Below are 25,582 nucleotides of genomic sequence, written 5' to 3' on the forward strand. Positions count from 1 at the left end.
CAGGATGGGTCAATGAGCAGAGGCCAGCGGGATATGGTTCAACATGGCTAAGTGCCAGGTCCTGCACATTGGTGACAACAACCCCATGCAGCACTACAGGCCTGGGGGAGAGTGGCTGGAAAGCTGTGCAGAGGAAAAGGACCTGGGGGTGTTGGTCAATGCTTGCCTGAACATGAGCCAGCAGTGTGCCCAGGTGGCCAAGAAGGCCAACAGCATCCTGGCTTGTATCAGGAATAGTGCAGCCAGCAGGATCAGGGAGGTGATCGTTCCCCTGTACTCAGCTCTGGTGAGGCCGCACCTTAAGCACTGTGTTCAGTTTTGGGCCCCTCACTACAAGAAGGACATGGAGGCCCTGGAGCATGCCCAGAGAAGGGCTGCGAAGCTGGTGAAGGGCCTGGAACACAAGTCCTGTGAGGAGTGGCTGAGGGAACTGGGATTGTTTAGTCTGGAGAAGAGGAGGCTCAGGGAGAACTTACTGCTCTAGAGAGCTTATTGCTCTCTACAACTGCCTGAAAGGAAGGTATGGGGAACTGGGGGTCAGCCTCTTCTCACAGGTCATAGGACTAGAGGGAATGGCCTCAAGTTGTTCCAGGGGAGGTTCAGGTTGGAAATGAGGAGATATTTCTTCTCAGAAAGAGCAGTCAGGCACTGGAACAGGTTGCCCAGGGAGGTGGTAGAGTCACTGTCCCTGGGGGTATTTAAGAAAAGGTTGGACCTGGTGCTTAGGGACATGGTTTAGTGGGTGACATTGGTTTTAGGGGGATGGTTGGACCAGATATCTTGGAGGTCTTTTCCAACCTTAATGATTCTGTGATTCTATGATTTCAGATGTCTTCCTCCTTGCTTGCATAAAGTCTCTTCTGGTTCTGCTTTACTATAGATGGTAGTCCCTTCAGCTTTTGTCATAAACTGTGACAACTGGTCAGTGTGTCATTTAAGAATAATTTCCAAGTCTTGTTACAAGTCAGATTTGGAGAAGATTCCTATTTCATTCCACCTGTTTTACTCATTAGATTATCAGGATCAGAGTGGCTTATCTGGGACAGAGAAGAAGTGGGAAGTGAGGCAGAGGAATTGAAAAGAACAGGTATCTAGGCAGCTCTGAAAATGAAAGTGAATGAGATAGATATATTGTCAGGCTTACATTGAGAATAAAGCAAGGCTATGAGAAAAGGGGAGGCAGACATCCTTGCTTGTATTTTGTTTTTCAGTCTCTGCCCTAGTGCAGTCTTATTGCTGCATAGTCAAATCATTCTCTAGTACTCTGCAGTGAGTTAGTAGAGAGAACTTTTTAGTGACTATAGTTTTTCACTGTATTTTTCCTAAGCCAGTGTGTCATTAAGTATTCAAGCTTTTGCCTTCTTCATATATGGTGCTGATTAATTATTGAATATATTTGCAGAATCCTTACAAAATGCAGTGTTTTTAACTGCTTTCCAAAGGCACTGTGTTTATCCAAGGAAAATAAAGGAAAGGAGAAAACTTGGAGACATTGGTGTATGTTCTTTGGATTTGTTCTTTTTCTTCTGTGTGTTAAAGAAAAGTTTTGAACAGCAGATGGCAGCCAAGAAACTTCTTGGTGTAATTTTTGTTTGCCTTCCAAGTGTGTTAAGGGATGTGGGTTTATTACCACAGAAGAACATCAGGAAATAAATCCACAGTAGGCACTTCATTAAATCTAATTTTTAGACAGGCATTGTGTTAGACTTCCTTTTTATTTTCTCTGTCCCAGACTGGAGATTTTGTCAGCTATGAATATATAATAGTTATAAAAATGCGGTATGGGGAGAGTATGAAAGATGCCTCCAAGACAGATAATGGTCACTTGGTATTTTCATGATTTCTGCTGGTGTCCTCTTTGTTCTGTCAGATCCTTTCCACCTCTGTGAACTATGTAGATTTTCAAGTCAGGGTAATTATTATCCTTGCTGGCAATTACTTAATGATTCTAGGGCCTGTTAATGCAAAGTGCTGAGCTCCTTAATTCCCATACACCGTGGAGGTCTGAGAGCACTCCCAAGGTAGAAGCCCTCCTCTGTAGTTGCTTGAAACATATATTATGTTCTACGCTCCCTTTGTAAAACCCCTGTCCTGCATCACCTTGGGCAGAAAAAAAAAGAAAGAAAAAAAATTGTATTTTTATTTCTTTTCACTGATTTTTAGAAATTACAGCAATAGAAAGAATAATCTAACTAGACAAGCAAATTTGGCTTATGTACCCCAAAACTGGGTAACTGCTGGTAAAATGTGGAGCTGTGAGAGCAGCAAAACTATCACTTCTGGAATCACACTGGAATGCCAACATCTAAAGCAGGCTCTGCACATAGTGCTCTGACCTATGGACTGTGCTGGATTTATGCTGTTTACTCATGCTGTTAGGGTCACTGGAGCTGTTCAGTCATGGATACCAGGTTCTCTGTTGCTACTTAAAACAAAGAAAAATAATAATAAAAAGATAAAACAAGAAAAAGAAAAAAAAAAAGCCTTCCTTCGTGCCATTCTGTGCACAGAAGTTTTGTGGCTATGGCAAGGCTGCTTGCCTCCATCCACAGATGCTCAGCTGGCCATGATCCCTTTCCTGTTGGTCTGAAATTGTTGTTATACTCTAGACAAAATTTTCTCAGTGTATAGGACTGAAAGACCCTTCTTTCCTGATGGACTTCTTTGGAGCAAAAGTTGGAGGTTAATGCTTTCATTTAATTTTTAGATTAGTACATTTAAGATAACAATCTTTTCCTTTTCTTAGCTCTAGAGTGCAGGAGGGAATCTGAAACGTCTCACCCAATTCAAATCAATTCCATTATTCTTTAAAATTTGTAAAATTACTGTATTTGAATATATATGATATGTGGTTAAATAACTCCTGTGCTTTATGTGTCTTTGTGTGGACTGGGAGTTTTAAGGCAGCACTGGTTGTATCAACATCCACTCAGACAAGGTTTTGATGCTATAAACTTACCTATGTAAGCATAAAAGGATGGGATTTGAACAGAAGGTATTAATACTTAATAGTTACTATAGTTAAAAAAAAAAGTACTGGGCAGGGCACATGAACTGTCTGTGGAGTTGGGAAGACTAATGAGAGCAGAAACAAAATCTCATTGTATGTCTTGTTTGCATAGATTTAAATAAATCATTTTCATGCTGTGATTTGATAGGACACCCTCCACTGCTGCAGGGAACTAATCACATTTTACTAGAAGAAACAAGTAATGACTGAAAAACATGGCATTAGTCTCTTCTCCACTAGAATGGCCAAAGGTCTGATTATTCTGGGAAGCAGCCAGTGCATAAACAATGATCTCTGACATCTTAATATGCAAGAACTTTTCTGATGCTGAATTACAGATGCATTTCTAAGGGTAGCTGTGAGTAGTTCTACATGAGCTAAACTCCTAACTTCAGTAATTTTAAGAGCCTGTAACAGTGAAAATAAAATTGCCATAATTTGTTTTGCCATTAACAAAATGAGAAAATATATTTTACCTGCCTTCTTTGAGCTCTTTGATTGCTGTCCATCTCACAAATACTTAACGTAATATAGGAGATAGTTAATTCTAAAAGTTGGCCTATTCTTTGACATTTCTCTGTGCCTCATCCTCAGTCCTTGCAGTTTGCAGATGTGTATATTCATGTGCACACAAATACACATGTACACGTCCTACTTAGTAAACTACTTCCACGGATGATCTAAAAAATGCATTTGAAAATCCTGAAACATGTCAAAAGTCAGGGTTGATTCTGTGATTCACTTTGAAGCTGTCATGACTGCTATAATCTTGAATGTGACTTCGTGTATTCAGACCTCACTAAAGAAACTCAGCCATTCAGGCTCACCGTGAAAATAACTTATCCACCCTCAAATTAGAAGGCAGTTTGAGTAAATTATGACAAAGTTGGACTTGATGATCTTGAAGGTCTTTTCGAACCTAAATGATTCTGTGATTCTAAATTTAAGTTCTTTCAATAAATTCTTGAGTCTTCATTCAGCATAGAAGCCCCATGTTAGAGGTTATTGGTCAGAGAGACTTTAAATTATTAAAAATTGTCCTCTGACACACGACTTGGAGAACATATATTCACTGTTAATATTTTGTTACTGTTATTGCTGGAACAATGTCTCCAAGAACAAAATAGAAGTACACATCTACTATGTCTGCATGAGTAGAGATAAAGCAGTATTCCAAAGCAAGCTCCTTTCTTACCAGTCTCATGTCTGAGTATTCCTCATTTCTGTGTATTATTCTCTCCATCTTCATTAAATCTCCCATTTTTCTTAGTTTGGAGTCTTCCTTTATCCTCCAGACATATCTCCTGGATTCAGAGTCCTGTCCAAATAATTGAGCAAGATAAGCCTTTCATATTAATATCTGCACTTAAGTTTCTGCATTTCCTACATTCTCAGTTAATGTCTGGGATGGCCACTGTGTAACCTCTGTCCTGGGAAGTTAAACAGATATTTGTCAGAAGATACTGTCAATGAGCAAAGGGGGAGAAGGTAAGATGTGGTTAGAACAGAAGATAAATGAGGTGATGGTGGACATTAAGAGATGTTAACTGTCAAGGAGAAGAAATAACTTGATAACAAGTAAGGTCGAGAAAATATGAGAATGGTTTGCAATGTTCAGTGTGCCTCAGTTTCCATACATTGCTGTTTCTAGGTGAAAGAAAGTTAAATATTTCATCATGGGCTGAAGGTGTGGGAGCCTGAACCTTAGTTGTTCAGCAGACTATCAGATGTAATATAAAGTAATATACCTGAAAAGCTAAAGTAATATACCTGAAATACATTTTATAAGACAATGGAAACATCCACTAAGTACTGTTTTTTAAAAGCAAATCCATAAGATGAGGGTGAAAAGAGTTAAGAGAAAGAGACTCTCCTTAAGGAAACAGCAGAAGACTGAAAGAAACTAAGAAGGGAAAACAACATTCATAGCATTCATAATTTGGAGTCAGCCAGAGATTGACAGGTACTTTGGAGATTTATTAAAATAATCCTGTGTATGTGCCTGACAAAACCACTGCAGAGCTGATGTTCTGACTGAGGATTTCTGCTTTGCTTCACAGGTGATCAATAAATATAGATTTGGTTTATAAATACGATCTATCTACCTGCATCTTCACAGCTGATTGACAACCAAAGATTAAGTTTTCATTTAGAATAGGGATGGATTGAGAGAATAAACTCTTCTGACACAAATCTGTGCAAATACTGTATATGAGCACATATGGCTTTTCAAACTTGCATAACTGTTTTTCCTACAGAGTTTCATCAAAGGCTGTCAACATTTTGTTACACACTGAATCAATATCTTGTCTGTTTGCATCTAGACTGATGACAAGTGTTCCCAGGCGAAGTGGGAGTCTCTACTGTTAAACTGTTAGAGAAGTCTCTGGCGTGCATTTAGCTCATGACAACTTCCAAATAATTAATTCCCAGACATGTTTTAAGTTAGCATGGACTGGGGACAGTTCCCAGAAAGAAGTATGCCTCGCACATCTATTGGAAGGCAGAATTGGGAGTGTGCTGTGGTTGTATGGACACAGGACAGTGATGGTAATTTGGCCAGACAACAGTCCCAAGCACATTTAACTTACTGCTATGGATGTAGTCTTAAGGAATTTGAGTACTTGACTCAGAGAGGAATTTGAAAAGGAGAATTAATTTCAATTTTTTCCCTTAATTTTTTAGTTTTGGCAAAACTGTAATATACAGTGTTTCCTCAAGTCTCTGCTATCCACAACTCAAGAGAAGCAGAGTTGTCAGTTTTTTCATCACTCTTTAAATAGAATTGCATCAAACTGAAAAGTTAAAGTAACTCATACATATGCAAGGGAGCCTGTGTGGACACTGCTAACGGGTAGAGCCATTGAAATGGCACTGTAATGTAGTCTAGTGCTTTGGACAATGCTAGCTAATAAAATGACATTTTCTGTTCATGTTTAGCAGAGATTCTAGAAATAGCTTCTCTCTCTTTGCACAACCTGTGCTCTGCTAAAGCTATTGGAAGGGAGAGGTGGAGAGGAGGAGCATTGGGAATGGAGGTTATTTTTCTCAAGAAGTTTCACATACAAAAAAAGCCGAGTTTAACTAATGATTGTGATCAAACCCCCGTTTTGAATGGTCTTCAGTAAAAATTCTAATTGCAAATTAGTGCTGCAGATAGGGCTTGAAAATTTCGCTTGTCAGCATGGAGGCTTGTGTCTTAAGTTAACATAACGTTCATATTTTTAGGATCAAATCTTCAATAATAATAGCATATCTGAGTCTTCCATATCACAATACAGTGACAGTCACTTTAGACATTTAATTTAAAGAAATATAAAGAAAACCCATTTAAAGAAATTGTGCGTTAGACTTTTCAAAATATTAATTATAATGATGTTTAAATATTTTCATTTAAGCTAATCACATTTGGTTTTAAATGGATAAGAACATTAATCAAGGAATGCATATTAGCCAACATGTTTTTATTAGCAACATAAAAAATGCCTTGAAGTCAAACTGTATTTTAAGTTCTTTGGTTTAGACAAGAAGCTGATTATCAGTAGTGTTAAAAAGGAGCTAAAAATCAAAATGTAGTCTGCTTCTAATTCCTTATGTAGCTCTTCTTACCTCTTCTAGGTTCTTTCAAGGCAAATGTGCAGAAAGTATAATAGTTCACGTGTTTTTCTGACAGATAAAGGAGAATAAAACCTAATGGTATTTTATGTTACTTAAAATGCAAGTGCTTGTTTTTTCAATTCTCACAGCAAACCAGTAATTCTTCCGTGGTCTGCTAATAAGCTCGCTAGTGAGTTCTGCTGAAATTCTCTTCTGTTTGAACCTGTCCTTGATGCAAGGCTGTCAGATGGAGCGTATTTATCAACTGGATAATGATTTTTCCAGTGGAGAGTGTATAGGTATATATGTGGGCATACAAGTATGCATATATAACAGAGTTGCTGTAGAGCAGTTGTCTAAAGGAAATAAGAGGCAAGCTTTGTAGAAATGCCACTGTTTCTAAGACAAGTTAATACAGCTGGGTATAATGGATGAGCTTTCTGGCACGTGCTTTCATTTTTCTTTTCTATGTCTTCAAGCTGAGAACTATTTAAGAGCAGTTGCTCTAAGGGCATACTTTGTGATGCATCAGGCTTGTCAAATAAACCAGCTGAAGAAACTTCTTCCCTCTCCTACCCCTGTCTGCTCACTTCTGCTTCCATTTTGTAGCTATTTATTCCAGTAGCTTCATTGATGCTCCTCTTTGTGGAGCAGAGTTGTAAAATCTTCCATGGCACAACAGACATTGAGTAAGCTATGCTATAATGTCTGGAATAATAATAATAATAATAATAATAATTAAAAAATAAAATCTGTTTACTCTCAGAATAATAACTTGTGTAGAATAAACTATACAATAATACCTTGTGTAACTGTACCCAGCATCTCTGTATGGGTTAGTTGTGGTGCCCCGCAGAACAGGGACTGTTGGCTCTGAGGGTGGTCTTCTGGAGGTGTGGATGTAGTACACTAGCTTAGTCTTTGTCTATGCTGTTTTAAAATCTTAAGAATAAATGGTATGCAACAGGAAGATTCTGTGATTGGTACTTCTTTCCAGTAAGGAATATTAATACTGTATTTTTGCTCATTTATGTGGTCCTATGTAGAGATCTCTTTAGACAGCATTTGATTATGAACACACCACTTAATCAAGATTTAGCTACATTGGTCTTCTAAGAAGCAAATAGTAAAACAGCTTTAGGTGCTGTGAGATTTAAACAAAAAGTGAAGTCTCCCTTCTTTCATTACACATAATGAAAAATCACCTTTGACTAGTGAAATTCAACACCCAAGTGAACAGCAATCTCTGTAACAGTGAGAACATGGTAGCTAGTGAGGCTGACAACTATATATGTGGGATAAAATTCAAAAGATCAAGGTTTGTTTCCTGAATTTGTTCCCAAAAGATTTGCAATTATTTGTTTGCCTAAAGTAAATTAAAATCATGAGATTTACTTCAAATGTCAGATAAGTTTGCCATGTTGGTCTTCCAATGTTTTTATTTCAAATAAGCATATTTAATAAAAATAATCAGAAAAGGGTTGAACTATAAAGATTCAAAATATACCTTAAACCAAATCTTGATTTGTAAATGTACAGTTTTTTAGGTTTCTTTAATGTAGATGTATAGAGTGGATGTATACATAAAGATGGTGAGCTCTGCTTACTTGGCAGTGACTTGTATGTACTGAAGCTTGGCTACATGGGTGAGTGATGATGTGAATACGTGTATGAAATCCTTGCTTGTGCCCATTCAGTTTGTTCCAGCCTTTCAGTTCTGTGGGAGTGGTAGTAAGTTTTGGCTACACAAGGTTCTTTCCATATGGTTGGACTGAGATTTGGACCACCTATGCTGCTGCTTTTCATAAAGCAAAGATTTCTCTCTTTTTTTTTTTTTTTTTGGAGGAGCATTCAAGGTAGTTCTGCAGTATTACAGGACCTCACTGATGTTACTAATTTTTATGGTCAAATCAATGGAGTATCTGAAAAATAAATACCAAAACTATATGCTTGAAAGTATTATCAAATATAATTTCATGCAGTTAGTCACAGTCACATATATGTAGCTTTAGATTTGTTTGTGTTAAATTCATCTAGTAATAAAGAGCAGGGGCATCCATATTGGTAGGTGAGAGTAGTTAGCTCTGAAAAGAAACTCAGAGGAAAACATAGAGATATAATTGTGAGACTGAATTCCAGTTATTAATTGGACACAAACAGGAGTTTCTCAGATAAAAGTGAGGAGAAGGTCATGTTACCTTTTCATTGCCTCTGACTATCAGATTGGTGTTCATAGGTATCTTATATTATGTGAACACAAATCAGGACTTACTTTAAAAAAATGGATCATGATGGAGAAACTCAAGGACAAGATTGTTGTGGCTTTTCAATTCTGACAGCTCTAAAATCAAAATCAGCTGGTTGTGTTATTCTGGTTTTTATTCTCTGAAGAAGGATTAATTCAGAAAAGTACTAAAAGCTGGGATGTTCATGAGACTGGCTTAATTACCCACAGTAGTCCCATCTAGTCTGTGAAAGTTAACAAGCTTCTGGTTGGAGGCATGACCAAAAATTTGTGTAGAAAAATGAGAGCTGTATTTTATTGATGGGTTTTCCTTCCTTATACAGAATTTAAAGAGAGAAGCCTCTAATCTGCTTGGAGTAAAGGGAAAAAAGTTCACATCAGTGGGTAGGAGAAGTATGGTCTCCAGTCACAGGGCAAATGAAATAAGTTTGAAATTAAGGACTCAGGACTAAAATTTGCCTCTCAATAGAGAGGACTTCACCCTTACTGTGCTTTTCCCCTAGTTCTTCTACTCATTGCCAGACACATATGATGAAAAAGATACTTATTTTAAAAGAGGTTTAGAGCAGGGCAGCATTCATTTTGATTATGCATGTCCTTTATAGCAGCATTTACATAACTGATTCCAATGTTTCCCTTTTTTAGTAAAACCTCATCTGGCATAGCAATGTTTTATTTTCATTTTCTTGCAGAACTGAAGCAGATCTTTTGACATCAAGGCCTTAGAGCAATTTAGCCAAGTAGCTGACACGATGTTTCACAGAGAAAATAGGTTAAATTCATTAGAAAGAATCTGACAGTGCTTTGAAGAAATAATGTTGAATATGACAGTTCTCAGCTGTTTAGGTGGATGTAACTCTGTTGAAGTTGGGATTTCTGTGCCAGTTTGAACCAGCTTAGTATCTGGCCAAACCTAAATGAGGGGTAAAATCAAGATCGGTCTTCCCATAGATTTAGGGTAGCTTTTCAGCAATGCTACAGGTCAGTTCAATTCTCTTTCCACCCAGTGCTTTTCTGCACCCTTATTAGCCAAATTCCCATGTATATCTCAGCATCATTGGAATGCAGTGCTGTCTAGCTGCAGGTAAATTTGCTGTCCTTTGCCACAAGGAATGCACAGTGCTATCTTTGGACTATTTACTTATAAAGTATAGAATGTCTTCATTTTCTTGTAGTTTTTATGGGTATGTATTTTATCTGATTGCACATACATTTGTAATTCTCATTTGTAAACTTAAATTCGAGGGTTTGTTCAAGTCCTTCTGAGGCCAGTGGAAGTCATCTGTTGACCTTAGTGGAGCTCAGACTTCTCTGGAAGCTGAATCAGTAAACAAAAGATAAAATTTCAATTGTAATGCCCCTGTCTCTTGTAAGTTTGGATCATGTCCTCAGTGTCATCATGATGCTTAAACTACTCACCACAGAACAAATAATTCAGTACTGAGGTTTTATTTGTGCTCCTAGATCTGTAAACCCAGTCATAGGCACCAAGTCCTATGCCACAATACTGGTACCGAATTGTGGTTGCATCTGGTAATGATCCTGACTACTTTGCTTATTTGCTTTAAAGATCTGCCCTTGGGAATTGTCGTATCCGTAGTAGATGCATTGTGTAACAGGGATAAAAAGGAATTGGCATTTCCTATAGTTTTGATCTGGATGCCTCAGGTGTGATTTAAGCAAATAGTTTTAGTTTGTTGCATTCTGTGTAATGACAGCACATCTGAGAGTCATTGAGAGCTGTCTCTTTTTAACTAAAGAACTTTCTTCTCTTCATAGTGGAATTAACAAAGGGAAGCTGACTAGGTGCTGCTTTAATGGTCAGCTATAATAGTCAAATATTTTCCAGGTGCAGAAACTTTTTGTTGGCAATACAAAAACTGAAAGCCTTTCAAACTTTTGTTTCATATGTTCATCTACACGTAAAAGTCTTTAATGGTATGCTTAAGTTTATTTGCATAAATTTAGATACAATACTACAGAAATTGCATTTATGTTTTATATCAGTGTTTAAACTAGTTATGGTGATGTAGCTTCTACTTTCCATTACACTTGTCAAATGTATCTAATATGGAGTGATTTCATTGCTTTAGCTGAATCAGTATGATTAAAGCAACAAAATTTCTAAATGTGTAGTGGCCCTCAAAGTTTGCAGGTTTGCAATTTGTCAAAAACTTCTGATAACAAAGCCAATGAAAGCTGATGTTTTTGCATACATCTGTTTAGATATAGAAAGAAAATATGCATAAGAAGCAAAAGCACCCACACTGATGCTAGGTTTTTGAATATGCCACAGTTTGTTGCTTTGTTGCATCTTTAAAACTGACTATATTGCCATAAGTGAAGTACACAAATAAAGGAAATCAACACACACACACTGCACCCCCCAAAAAACTTACATTTATATCTGTGTGTACATATATATGTAAACATACTGCTCTAACTGTACAGTACATCTATTAAATGACATTCTCATGAGTGAAGTGGAGACAAGGTTAAATATTTTTGTAGTCTTATGGAGGACTTTGCAAATTTAGCATTTCTTCACAGCAACTAATGCCACCACACTAGGGTAGATGGCCAGGGTGAGTACCAGTCTACATGGTAGGATTTTGATGTGATGAGGATTTGTGGAAAATGTTTTTATATTTTTCCAGCCAGATAACATTTGTTCCTTCCTGAGTGGCACATATGTCCTGTTCTAAGGACTAGCAGAGTATGAGGTCTTCATTTTTGAAGCAGTTTTCATAGCATCATTCTCTGCCAACAGGAGTCCTCATGCAGAGCAAGCATCTTCTTGGATCTGGGAGGGAAAGTGCTTACATCTGAACTTAAGAACTTAATGTTTGATGAAATAAGCTTCCAATGTACTTTGTTAGTTCTGCTGATTCTCTCTTATATGTTCTTTAGATAATGAACTCTTATGTAGCTGTCATGTTTTGTGCCTCTGTGTATGCCACACAGACCCACACTTCCTCTTACACTTCCTGGGAAACATGACAGGGAGGCCACAGAGAATTGTATTTGTGATAAGGAAAAAAAATAAATTATTTTTAGATTTTAGGCATCAGTTTTTCCCTAGCAGTCAAAAGTATTTAAAAAATAACTGTAAAAATCACCTTTTCTGGTGATGCTGTGGTAAAAGAGTTTTTTTGCCATAATGCCTTTTTGTTTTTGTTGGTTTTGTTTGTTTGTTTACAAGTATTTTGTTTGTTTGTGTTTGCATGGAATTTGCTTCTATGCTGTTTTTCATTCCTTGTCTTGGGACTTGAGCTGCAGTAGTTACATAAAAATGATGAAAATTGAGAGTAAATAAATAATTTTGAAAAAATAATCCTGGTTTTAGGACAAATAATTGAATGTGCCTCTTCTCTTTTTTTACAGAACGGTTTACACAGTACAGCCCTAAAAACCTTAGACAAGCATGGAATAAGTAAGTAGTTTTATTTTAAAAAATTATTTTATTTTATTGCTTTTTATTCTTAAGGATATGATTTATGCCAAGCTCAAGTTATCATAACTTAAAATGACTTTAACCTTTTTAAGGTTAAAGTATTGTTCTTTCCCATGTCTCTCAACTTTGAATGTTTTTTGAATTGCTAGCTTTCTGTAAATAGGGAGAAACTGCAGAGCATAGAATTTTATTCTTGGGGATGGATGTCAATTGCCAAGAATATTGAACTCACTGAAACATGTTACAGTATTGCTTTAGACCATCAGTTTTGAATCTTGTTTTCTTTGTTCAACTATAGAGGTTAAGAGACTTTTAAATAATCTGTTTCTAATCAACTTTGCATGGAATGTTGTTTCCAAATAGTCATCCCCTGTTGCAAGGTCCATCTACTCATTGCTGTGAGCTAACAACCATACTGTAGTATATTTTAATTATTTTGACTGAAAAAGTCAATGTAAATTCACCTTTTTTTTTTTTTTTTCCTTTTAATGTTTCCTTATACTTGACACATAGATATCAGATGGAGAAAAATATAATATAAAGGTATTGTGCTCAAAATCCAGAAAGGTTGCCTACTGAACCAGGAATGCCTAGCCAACAATCTGTGTAAAACTTCCTAGAAGATTTCTCAGCATATGAAGATTCTGTGCAGACAGAATATTTGGGCAGCACTGTCTTGAGTGATTAACATCTTCTATATTTGAAGAAAGCATATACATTATCAGTTGGATGAGTAGGATAAACAGTTATTTCAACAATTTGTCTGGCTAGAAAAAAATCTTAGAATTTTGTCTACCTTGTTTTGACCATTATTATTATTATTATTATTATTATTTCAACAGGGCTAAGCCTTTGCTGCAGCAGCATTACAGTTTTTTGTTTGTTTGTTTGTTTCTGGTACTGATTCCAAATTTTACTGTTAGTACCAACTGGCTGTCTTGTTGGTAGTTTACCAGGAAGTTCAAAGAGATAAATCAGCAGGAGTCTGAAGCATCTCCTCTTCAGTGTTCACCACTGAAGTTGAAGAAATTAAATATTTTGGTGAAGGAGCATCCTTGTTAAAAGGGAAAAATGGTTACTGGTAGAGTAAAAGTCCAAATCCTTTTTCAATACCATAATTTATTAACACTAGTGTGTGTGCGTGTGTGTACAGCTCTGAAAGCATAGCACAATCGTTTGCCCAAGATGTAATTAGGTTTATGCTCACTTTGCCATTCTGTTGTTCCTTCAACATTTGCTCCTTCCCATCCCAATTTGCTTCAATGTGTTGGACTGAACCAGAAAGGCATACTTAATTTAAAAACAACAACAAAACTTTTGAAATTATGGTTAAACGAGAAAGGAGAAATCTCTTAAGGTACCAGAATCATTGCTAAAACTAGTTATTGGATGTGATAGCATCAAATGTACACCTGTTGAGTCAGAACCTTCATTTTTACAGACTGTCATGACCACATAGCTTCTTCTGCATCACTACAAAACCCTTTGTTAGGAGTTCTTTCTGATTCCTGTAATGAGGGAGACAATTCTGGCAGAACTGAAGCCAGTGTAGACCTTCATGAAGGTTGAGTGTCGTCACCTACCTAAGTCAACTGACTTTCAGCAGTCTGTAGAGAATTTCCTGGCAAGTGTAGTTCAGATTGGAAGCCTTATTTGGTGACTTTTGTAGAAGAGGCTGTTTACTATAGAAGATGTTTACTGTCCTGTTTACTATAGAAGGAGCAATAGAAGATTTAGCTTCTCTTGTAGTTAGTTTTTGTGAAGATATTGAAGTAATTTTATCAGTTCTAGTGATCATTGCAGGCATCTTGCAGTGTTTGACTCTGTCTCAGTCTAGCTGCTTGGAATGATGTAATTCCCTGAAAGTCACAGCTTTCATTTTAAAAAGTTAATAAAATCATCTATTTTCTGTCCTTTAACAAGGAACAAACTTGCAAGTTCATCGTTTCTTTGAAAGTAGTTAATGAAATCCAAAAGCTTGGAAAAGGCAATTATATTACAACACAGGCAATTAGATTTGGATTGGGAAAGAGGGACAAGGAAACTAATACTGATGTGAATGTGTTTGCTTGGGGGCATATACATACGTGAGTAATGTGAATAGATACTGGCACACTATTCCATCTGTTCTGCAGGAGCGAGCTGAGTGTTTTTCCATATTTTAACAGCAATTAGACCTAGCAGTATCTCCTGTATATGAATCAGGGCAACAATAAATTTGAATTGTAAAAGCTGTTACCTCCCATTTCTTTTAAGAACGTTGCATGAAATTTCTGTTTTCTTAAAATACCAAAAAGGAACAAAGCCCGGTTTGCTTAAAACAACTCCTCAGTCTCCGAGACTTCATAACTGACACCACACCACAGATCACACCACAGACTGATTCAAAGAAGACCAGAGCTTTTTCATTTCTAAGAAACCCCTTCAAATTTACACATTTGCAATGTTCCATGCATAAAGAATTTGCAATTTTTCAACATAAATGAAAGGATCGAAAGACTGAAAGCAATAACAATGCACGGAGTTTGGTGCTCCATATGTACAGTTCTACTACAATGCAAAATATTTAGTGCCCCCAAATTATGTATCATTTACATTCAGAATGTAAAGGATTTTTTTTTCTATTGTAAGTCTTTATCTGTGTGCTACATTAGAGTGCTGTTGCTTGCACAACTGTAGTTAAGGATGTATAAACATTTCTGCTATAGACAATATATTCCCAAGGCTTTGTAAATCAACTATAAACTTAATGTGTGAACAGACTGGTTTACACTTGAGATTTTCTTTCTTTATTAGGATGTTTCAAATAGCAGCAATATCTAATCTAATATATATATATATATATATATATATACACACTTTTAACATCCTGATTTAATATGTAGAAGATATGATGGTGCAAAGAAGTCCCATTTAAAACAGAATTGTTTTAAGGATAGTTGGGATAAGCGTGAGACCTAAAACATGAAGAAAAACGTATGTTGGTATTATTACAAAGATATTTTCTCTTATCGGCTTAGTACCTTTGAAAGATGCACTTTAAAGAATAATATTAATGGTCTTGGAAGGATTTGCATGTGTGCTTAAACTTCAGATTTGATGCATACACTTACTACTTTCAGTGAAATAACTTCTTGCTATTCAAGGTTGGCACGGACATTGGCCTTTGCAACAGGAAAGTATTTTAGAAAATCTCTGGGCCAATCACTATCCAGTGTTAATTAAATGTTTTATGGATATATTCTAAAGTATATACCAGGATGTTTTTTGTAAGTATGCAACTATATGTTTAAATAATATTTTAGATGGAGAGAAAAGATTGTCTAGAAATGGTTTACCATTAATGCAGCCATGAATCTCTGCAGTCTCAAGCTGCAGTAAATCTTTCTGCCCAATGCAGGTGTATGCCAGTCAGGGACAGGGCTGTGGCAATCCATGAGTGCTCAGCTCTGCACCCCTCAGGCTTACAAACAGACAGAAGCAACAGAAACTCTTCTGAACAGTTTCAACAGCCCCTATCTGTAACTGTATTCCAGTGGTGAATATATTTATTTTCACAGTGCTTCTCTGAGGTGAAGTCCTGCCTGTTACTGCATTTATAGAGGCAGGATTGAGTACAAAGATATTAAGAAATTTGTCACAGAGAAAACTGCCTTAGAAACTATAAAACAGTGCAATGATTGAACATGGTGCTCCCAAATTAGGAGATAACATCTTCAGCTTTCTGAATGCAAGAAAGTTTTCACCAGTTACTGGCTTTTCACAACTAGACACGGTCTACCCCTTTATCTTGTTTGTGTCTATCTTTTGAGGCCCTGACATAGAAGAATAACCATATGGGTTTAGAAGTCTTCAAAGAGGCTTTCAAAATGTACGTTATAATTTATTTAAGGATAAGTTACTAGAAGGAAGGATAATGCTCGTCCAACCTTCATAGAACTTGCTTCATGCATATAAGGTAGAGAAACAAAATATAAAAATAAAAAAATCCACAACAAATCCAAGACCCCCAGAAGGCCATAGCTGGTAGATTGGAGGCAAAATAATCGTACCTGATTGATCACACCAGCTTCCACAAGATGTGAAGTGTAAAGCCAGAGCCGGGCCTTGGAACAATGATGCACACAACCTAGTGGCTCTTTAATTTTCAGTCTCACTGAAAATTAGCAAAAAATGTGGAATGTAAGAGTAATGTCCAAGTAAAACCCACACTTACCTATAAGGAGTCAGATTCCTAAAATTCCCTAAATGGAATAGGTCAATATTTAATCCTACTTTTGGGAAGTGTTTGAGGGAAGTAATATAACTGTCACTCAGAGTGCATTAAAGCCTTTTGAGACTGAATTTTCTCACCGACTGTGAAAATATCTGAAAATTATAAAGATAGTATTTACTAGGTAAGATGTGATTTATAAGTTTTGTAGGAAATTCTTACGATGTTGGAAGCATTCCAATATTTTGTTGGAAACAAAACTTGCATTGACGTTTGCTTCTCTCTAATATGAAGCTTTATGTACATTGCATGACCTAACATTGTGGAATGTGTTTACAAAATACTGGCCCAAAAAATAATTAAGATGTGGTAATGTGATCTTCCTATAGAGCTCACAGTGATTTATGTTTTCACCTTTTCTTTTAAAAAAAACAAAAAAACAAAAAAACAAACAAACAAACAAAAAAACTTTTCAGTTGAAATACATCTAAACAATAAAAACCAAGAACAGATCCACCTTCAGAATGCAATGCAACCTCTCTCACTTTGCAAAAGCTTCTCCAGAATAAAAAAACCCTTCTAGAAGAATGACAAAAGAGAACTAATTATCCTTGTGTATATTTGGTAGGACATAAAAAGCTTTTTCAGATCCTTCTGTCATAATGGGTTTCATTGTGAGAAATTAGGTTGGAAAGAAAAGGTGCAATTGAAAACAAATTCATCTCTGCATAAATAGGACTGCTACTTTGTAATTCCCCAATATGGCTGTATTTATTGTATAAATAAGACTTTATTCTACCAGCTAGTCCCACTGCTGGGGATTCCTTCTTCCAACGAAATGGTTTCTGTACTTGAGACCTCTCTTCTGGAGGATGCACTGTTTGAAAGTTGCATTCCAGGATGGGCTTGCCTATTTTGGGACTGTTATTTTGTGAAAACTTCCTGAAAAAAGCAGTGAGTGAAAATAAATTCATTTGCTTTGAATCTGTATTTCATTTCAAGCCTGACGTAGACTTTGAAATTGTTAAGAGCTGAGACTTGGGAGCATTTTTTTGCTAGTTTGCTGTGCTTTTTTGAGACAATCTTTGCCTTAGTGAGGTTCTGAGTAAAGACAAAACTCTGTTCTCATTGTCATTTTTATCTCGTTCACCCCATGCCCTGTAAGCAGCATTGTTCATTACAGTGGAGTCTGTAGTGCTGCCACAAAAATATTCAAGATCTCAAGCACAGCAGGAGCAAAAAAACTGTCCGGTGTTGTTAGTAAAACCTTTCTGATAGACAAAAACAAGCAATAATGGTTTAAAACTGTGCCTGTGCAAAAGTTGAGGTACATTCTGGTCCAGGCTGGTTTATATATGTACATGTGTGTGCAGTTGGAGCATGTCCTGCAGTTGTGTTGGGGCTGTCTCCTTGTTTGCATTTACAGAATGATCAGGAACCAAGCTGAGGGGAGGGGTGAGGCTGGAAACCAGGCACAAAAAGAGAATATTTTGTGGAAGTATTTGTGATTTAGAGGCATATAAACCTGCCTATGTCTCCTGATGATTTGCTTGGTATGATATTGCTGTACTTTTTGTTCATTTCCTATTATGTTTCATGTTTCCGATAAATACCCCCTTTATCAGTCATTATCTTATCCCCGAGGGACTTTAGGAAGTATACCGTGGCAAAACCTATGTTAATATGGGATGCAAACAAAAAAAGTCATTTCACAGGTAGTAAATTTATTACGCTATTTTGTTAAATAAATACATTCTCCGGGATGTGATAGCATGCCGATTAACCCTTTCTGTGCAGCAGCCAGAGGCTGGGACCAGGCAGAGCCTGGCAGCGAAGGCCAGCAGCGGGGTGCTGTGGGGTGGGCTCCAGCCGGAGCACTGTGGAGCTCTCTGCGCTAGGAGGAGCGCTTGAGCTGACCCAGCAGTCGCTCCTCTAGTGTTAGAGATCCTCAGCTGAGGGGAAATTTTGCTATGTTTTCCTAACGCTACTTTTTTGGTTTATTTATTTCACTAACCAGCGGGGTTTATTAAATTGTTTTCAGGGGGGATGAAGTTGCTTGTTTACATTTACGTGTCTTTTTTGTGTCTGTTATTATGCATTGCACTCAATACAATTTGTTATGATTCTGGCATCATAAAGGGGCTCAAGTGCAGAAGTCAAAGTTCCCAGCCTGGCTCAGGAGTGTTTAGTGCAATAGCTGAAATGCACCGTATGTCTTGTCAGCTTTATGGTAATGAATTATATTACACTGATTGAAACCAATGACTGAGAAAGACAGATAGAGTTTCTCTATTTATACCTTTGCCAAGATGAAAAAATCTTTATACTTTACATTTGAATGTTTCTTTCATTCTAATTGTAAATTACTCAAATGTTACAGCTTCTATAAATTTGGATGGAGATTATTCCTCAGCCTAACAGACCTCATTGTTATAATGCTTATCCTGATATTCAATTTATTTTTGCTTCTCCCTTAATTCCCCCTCTTTTGTGATGTTGATAAGCTTTATGTATTGTGTTACATCCTCCTGGCCCAGTTAAAAATAATAATAAACCTCCTAACTGGACAACAAAAGCCTTTGTCCTCTCTAATATGAAGCTTTTTTTTCTGTATACTCCTAAGGCTAGATTGTTTCTTTAGTATAATCACATTGTTACCATCCTATACCTTTCCCAACTGTGAAAATACAGCCCTAAATTATATGGCTATTCTTTGTTATGCAACAACTAATTCAATTTCTGGCATGGGACTGGAGTTTTTTGGCATTATATCTGGCCTATTATCTCTGAACCTATCCATATTTTCAGTTATTTTTCCCTGGAAGTAATTGTTTATTGTTATCTATCCTCTATCCTGTGTGTAGATTTTCTGCCCATGTATCTCACTTCTATTAGCCTCTTTGTACTATTTTTTTTTGTCTTTGTTGGTGTCTTCAGCATTTAGTTTCATCTAAGAACTGATTCAGTATGCAGCGTATCCTTTAGTCCAGTTCATTAATAAAGATGTTAAATAAAACTGTGACTAACACTAATCCCTCTGGCACACAGCTGGACACTTCCCTTCCAACTCAGTACATTGCCACTTATCATTACCCTTTCCTTATGGTCTGTCAGACAGTTTTCTGTCTATGAGATAGTGTATCACATCCCAGCTCCTCTGAGTTTGTCTACAGAGCAGTATTTTTAGAGAAACTGCATCAAACACTGTCTCCTGTCACTTTGTTCCACCAAAGATAAAGTCCATTTTAAAAAATAATCAGTTAATCTGATATCTTGTTCATTAGTAATCTGGTCTTTTAATCACCATTTTAAGAGTTTACAAAGCCATTTTTCCTTAAAACTATTTTTGCCTCTATAGTGTCTGTATTTTGTTTTTATTGTCTATCTTTTCCTACTATATTGCGTGTCAACGTCCAGTAAAATATTTGTCAAGATTCTCTTCCTTATTTGAAAAACAAGAAAGGAAGGATTTTTTTTTTCTAGTAAATTACTTCAGAGTGCAGTGCAAATTGAGTAAATGTCACTTATAACTTGTCTACAGCAATGTCTGTAAAGAGAAATGAGGAAAGAGAGCAAACTGTTCTTCTGTGGATTTCATAGAAAGAAACAAAAAGTGCCTTACATTTGTTTGCTATCCTTACTAATTCAGTAAGAATTCCTAAAGATATTGAGACGTATATCAGATAGACATGTTTATTTGGTGTTTCCAGGTATGATTTTTTTCAAAGTATGTTCTTTATTAACGTTTTTGAGTACTTACTGATCAACTCTTTTCAGATGTTTCCAGTTGTGTTTTTTTTTTCTTTTTTTCTTTTTTTTTTCTTTTTTTTTCTTATGCATTTCTACATGCCAACATTTTATTAATTTCTCAGAATTATGTTTTTGGTAGTCTGTTACTCATGTGTTGCCATAGTGTCTGTGTTCATTTCTTGGTTTGAAGTCTAATATGTTCTGATCAGAGGCACCAAGCATCTTTATATCCTCATATTTCTAAGTCTGGCCTGTTGCTATAATTCTGTACCGTTGGCCTCTCTGCTAAAATCTTTGTTCTCCAGACAATGGACATTGCTGACAAAATTTAGTCTGAGATGTGTTTTGAAAATATTGGCCTGAAGAACTGAAGACGTACTTTGAAGTCAATAATGTAAATGAAGTAGACCTTACTGCTGGATATGTCATTATTTGTGTGTCCTCTACAGACAAGATTTTTCCAAAATAAATGCCAAAATGATAGGCATCTTAAGAATTGGGCTGGCATTTGAAAATGCTGAGCACTAAAGCAACTGCCATTGGTGTAAGCAGATTGACATTTTCAACTGCTTATTGTCATGTGTTACAGATAATTTTTCTTCCACTCAGCGGTTTCTGTGATTCTTACCTTAGGGTCTCAGAAATTGATATCATTTTGAGATATGGTGCAGAGAGGCAATAAGTGCTATAATATCAATAATGCCACTGAATTTTGCCACCTCTGCAAATACTTCAAGGCAATCTCAAAACCCATGCTATTTGGCTCAATTGCCAGCCAAGACTTATGACAGTAGTTAAGGTTTCTGCAGTAGTAAAAACAGCACAAAGTGTCTTCACTTAAAATACTTATTTTAATGACTTTTACTATGATTTGATGTGAGTTTTTCAATGTACTTTTGATGACCACCTTTTGTGCAGCATAATGGAAATCACAGCTATTCAGATATTGCCATTCATCAGAATCTCCTGTGATGGTCTCCCAAAATTCTTTGCAATTTGACCAGAAAATCTTAATGCACCTCTTCCTCATAGCTTCCTTTCCTGTGTTTTTGGTCGTGGCACTTTTTTCCTGCCATGTAGGACTGAGAAACAAGAATTGTTGCTTTTTCATGCAGTGTTTTTGAATTGGAGGCACAAAAACATGTGGTGTTGTAGGAGACTAGTGAAAAACAGTGATTTGCTTCAAAACTTGGACTTATTTGCTAGCCAAACAGTTTTCGTAATTAAATTTATTGATGTCTTTCAGTAGCTTATTTTAGAAAGCTTGAAGCTATTGTTTGAGAATTTGTGAAAGATGTTAGCTGCAGGCAGATCAGCGTGTATATAGGTTCAGTGTCTGCTTGACCTGATTGTCAAAATGGGAAGATAGGAGGTAATAATCCTTGCTGCTGTATTAAAATGGAGAGGTTAGATTATGTATCTTCAGCAATACGCTGTGAATAAAGAGACTCAGCATAGGACTGGTGCACCTGTCATTGCTGGAGGGCAAAGAGGCAAGTGGTTCCAAAGGGAACTGACCTTTTTCTTTTAGGCATTGAGTCAATCCTATATCCTAAGGCACATGATCTGCGTTAAAATTATTATAACTCTCCTGGTGTTAGGCTGAACAACAGACTGGTGAGAATCTATGAAAAGAAAACATAAAATGAGGGTGATGGTGGTTCATGGATTCTTTTAAATTAAGCCTTTATAGGAAATGCTTTCTGTAATTCTGAAAGATTTCACTAAAACTGTTAAGTTGTTCTCTGATTAGGATAAACTTAAATGAGTTTAAAATAAAATTTTGAAATTTTGTTTGTCTGAATTAGCAGGTTTCTGGATACCAACATGTAAATTACAGTGTTTATCAGTAAATATGAATTCACAAAAAATAATTAAAAAATGATTGCATCCTTTTAAATAATGTGATGTATACTACAGTGTATATCCACTGTCTGCTACTTCAGCTGAATTTATATCCATAAGATCTGATTTACAAATAGGCAACTTTCTTTTAAATTATTCACATCTCATAATAATTGATCTTACAGAGTTGATCTTACGCTGAAGCATATTTGATCATAAATTCAATGAAAGCAGCCACCATCGTTGTGAAGTTTGTCCAGCTAAATCCTTCAGTGAATAAAATAATAAAGATGCCAGCTGTGTGTGTTTTATGATCACTGTTGCAGTAGGAGGGTGAGAATACAAGTGAATAAAAGCTCTAATTTTTCATGCTGAATTTGTAATCCTAGAATCTTACTGCAAAGAATTGAAATGGAAAAAATATTTTTTTACATCTGTCATGTTTCCATAAATGTATTGTTTGCTTTTATTTAGGAATGCAGAATATTTTTTAATACTGCTATTGTTTTGACCTAAATATATTAAAAAAAATATTAATCTTGTAAAAATAGATGAAATTTATGTTTTTCTCTCAGGTGCCATTACAAGTTAGGAATGGACCATTCTTTTTGAATTGCTTTCTTTGGTTAGATTCTACAGCAATCTTAAGCCTATATTTTCTACTTAATACTAACTGTTTACAGTTAGTGTGCCTCAAACTAATTTTACCACCCTGATATAAAAAATCATGCCCCAGAATCATGGCCTTCCTTCAGCATTATGACTTTTGTGGACTAGGGTGTTCTATTCCTTTTATTTCTTTCATATTTGATCCTTAAAGTGCCCTTGAGTCAAGCTTTATTCTGCAACCATGAGGGCATGAATCTTTCCTGAGATGTTGACAGATAGTGTTTGGTGAATATCATTTTTTCTGTCAGATACAGCCTATGTCTATACTGCTAACTAAAGCAGAGCCAGGGACTGTCTTCTGGCCCTGAGGCCATGTGGCAGACCTTAGCTACATCTGTACTAGGTAACGCTTGGGCATGCATCTCCTGAGGGTTTTATGTGGTTCCCATGCAGCTGGAAGTGCAATTATTATTTTGGGGCTGTTCAGTATTAGTTTTTGAATTCAAAAAATCCAGAATAGCCCAATACCCATGCTTCAGATCCCAGGAACTGTATTTTCTAGCTTAAGATTGAAGGAAATGTATTGCATGCCCTGCTTGTAGGAGGCTGGCATGTGCAGCCTTTTGGGAATGGTTCCTGGCATGGGTTGTCCCGTGAACAATGCCCGGGCATGGTTTTGGAGCATGGTAGCTGGCATGGGTCAAAATTATCCAAGCAACAGTGGGAACACTCAGTAATTGAGTGAATGGTCAGGCTCTCTCCCTAGCCCTGCTTAAGTCATCAGCACAGGCTTTAACGGTGAGATTCTTATTTCCTGCCCCTTGCACACTTGAGCTTGTTCCCAGTGAAGTTTTCCCACATTCCTCTCTATAATGCTAGCATCCTTTCTCACCTTGACCTGAAACCATAGGGGTGTTTTTATCTTTCCTTTCTTTATCCTCTGCATCCAGACTGCTTTATACATTTTTGCCAAGATACCTTTTTTCCTTCGCCAGCCAGCTCTGTCACTCAGATCTTGACATCCCATTTTTTCTTGATTATCATAATACACTTCCTATATCCTCTCCTGACTAACACCCTTTTTCAAATTATATAAAAAAACAGCCAGCAGACTCAGCTTTGTGTGTGTGTGTGTTTGTGTGTTGTTTAGCTCCCCTTCCAACACTGTTTCATTCAGTCATTTTTGAGGAGCTTCTACCCTTTTCAAAATCCTCCATAATTAGGCCTCTTCCCTTCTCCCTTCACCAAGGTCTGTATTTGCTCTCACTCTTCTCTCATTCATGTTTAGCCCTTCTTCTATCCCCTGAATCCTCCTGACAGACTCACAACTGCTGTCATCTTTTCTGTGAATCACATTGCTGTGTGCTCTGGTAGTGCATTTTTACTACTTGTTTGTAGTCCTTTTCTCCAGGCTTCTTGTTCTCAGTGTGGAAGCTGCTAAGACTTGCCATTGTCAACATTGAATGCCTAAAATCTGCCTCCTTTCCAGCAAAGCATAACATCCATTTAGGCCCCTAAATGGGACCCAGATATTTACCTGCTCATCCTGATTTGGTGGCAGTACACATGAGCAGCTGTGTAGCAGAGCTTCATGGATTCCACATTTCCACATGAGCAAAACTCTTTTGGAAATCCACCTGCTTATTTTGGGTCATTAGAACTGGCTTGAGCTCTTCTGGCAGTCAATTTTAGTGATAACTGGCTCTTTGGGAAATCTGACCTTTAATGGTCACTATTATAGATAGCAGTTTTTATTTTAGTTCTTAAATCACCTATGCTGATTTATGTCTTAATAGCAGTAACTCCCTGCTTAGCTGTATCTCTTTCATGCTACTTTGACAGGTTAGGATTTGCAAAAATAGTTCAGCATTGAGTCCTTCCCTACTGCAAGCCAATTTCTGAGTGTCAGATAGCATTGCATCCTCATGCATACATATGCGAGTGCAAGCACTTCCAATCCACGTTTCAGTAATTGATAGCTAATATATATGGAATTTGTGGGTTGGTCAGTTATTTCCAATCTGTTTGTAATTAAAAAGGCATAAGCTGTTGGGTTAAAAAATATTTCAGTACAGGTGCAGTGGATATGTAGTGTTTCACTTAAAAAAAATAAGTTCAAAATTATGTTCAATTTTCTCCAAATTGCATACGAAAGAGCAATCACTGTTTTTTTTTTCTATAATGGTCTTTTGTGCCTAAGACACACTTCTTTAATAATTACCCTCAGTCATTCCCTGTGCAAGTTCAAAGTTAAAATTCAGACTTTTTTTTTAACATACTGGCACATGCATATTTGTCTCTTAACAAGTATTACTGCTGTCCGTATCAATATCAGGCACTGGAATTTCAATCCGCCAACTTCTCCCTACTGGAGGATTACCAATGTTCCTTTTAGAAACTATTTCCATTAGTGTAAGGAGAAATAGCGGTGTGCTAAATCAGGAGAGTAAATCTGAAGAAGGAATGGTACCTTCTGCTCAATGGTCCTGGCGTGAATGTGGCGTCCCATTCTGTGATCTCTTCTAGTGTCACCAGAAGCAGATAGCTGAGGGTCAGGGAGGTGCAGCTAGTTCTTTATAATATCTATCTAAATATATGTGTGTAGTAATATGTAATGAAGTATTTTTGACTGCATAGCTTTGAATATATTGCCCATATGCTCTTATAATAATCTTGGTTTACTCCTCTCAGTGTTTACTAGGTCTGCGTCATTTCCCTGTCATGTCTTAGCTTAGGAGTGTAGTTCCAAAAAGGCCAGGTTGCCTCCTTGCACATAATTGCTTAGTCTCATTGAGTTCAACCAGGCAACTCATATACATAAAGTTAAATACATGCATATGCCTGGGGTCTGTCTTCATG

At 36.8% G+C, this 25,582-nt stretch overlaps 1 protein-coding gene across 4 annotated transcripts in view; it reads left to right on the plus strand.

The window, feature by feature from the left end:
* The window catches only part of CDK14 (cyclin dependent kinase 14), a 329,549-nt gene that overhangs the window by 223,087 nt on the left and 80,880 nt on the right, over window positions 1-25,582 (plus strand). For all 4 annotated transcript variants that reach the window (XM_035319413.1, XM_035319415.1, XM_035319414.1 and 1 more), the window contains one exon: window positions 12,237-12,285. In XM_035319413.1, coding sequence (XP_035175304.1) covers window positions 12,237-12,285 — 49 coding nt within the window. The remainder of the gene's footprint in view (window positions 1-12,236; window positions 12,286-25,582) is intronic.

The sequence above is a fragment of the Oxyura jamaicensis genome, chromosome 2 (genome assembly GCF_011077185.1).
Source record: "Oxyura jamaicensis isolate SHBP4307 breed ruddy duck chromosome 2, BPBGC_Ojam_1.0, whole genome shotgun sequence".
NCBI classification, from domain to species: Eukaryota; Metazoa; Chordata; class Aves; order Anseriformes; family Anatidae; genus Oxyura; species Oxyura jamaicensis.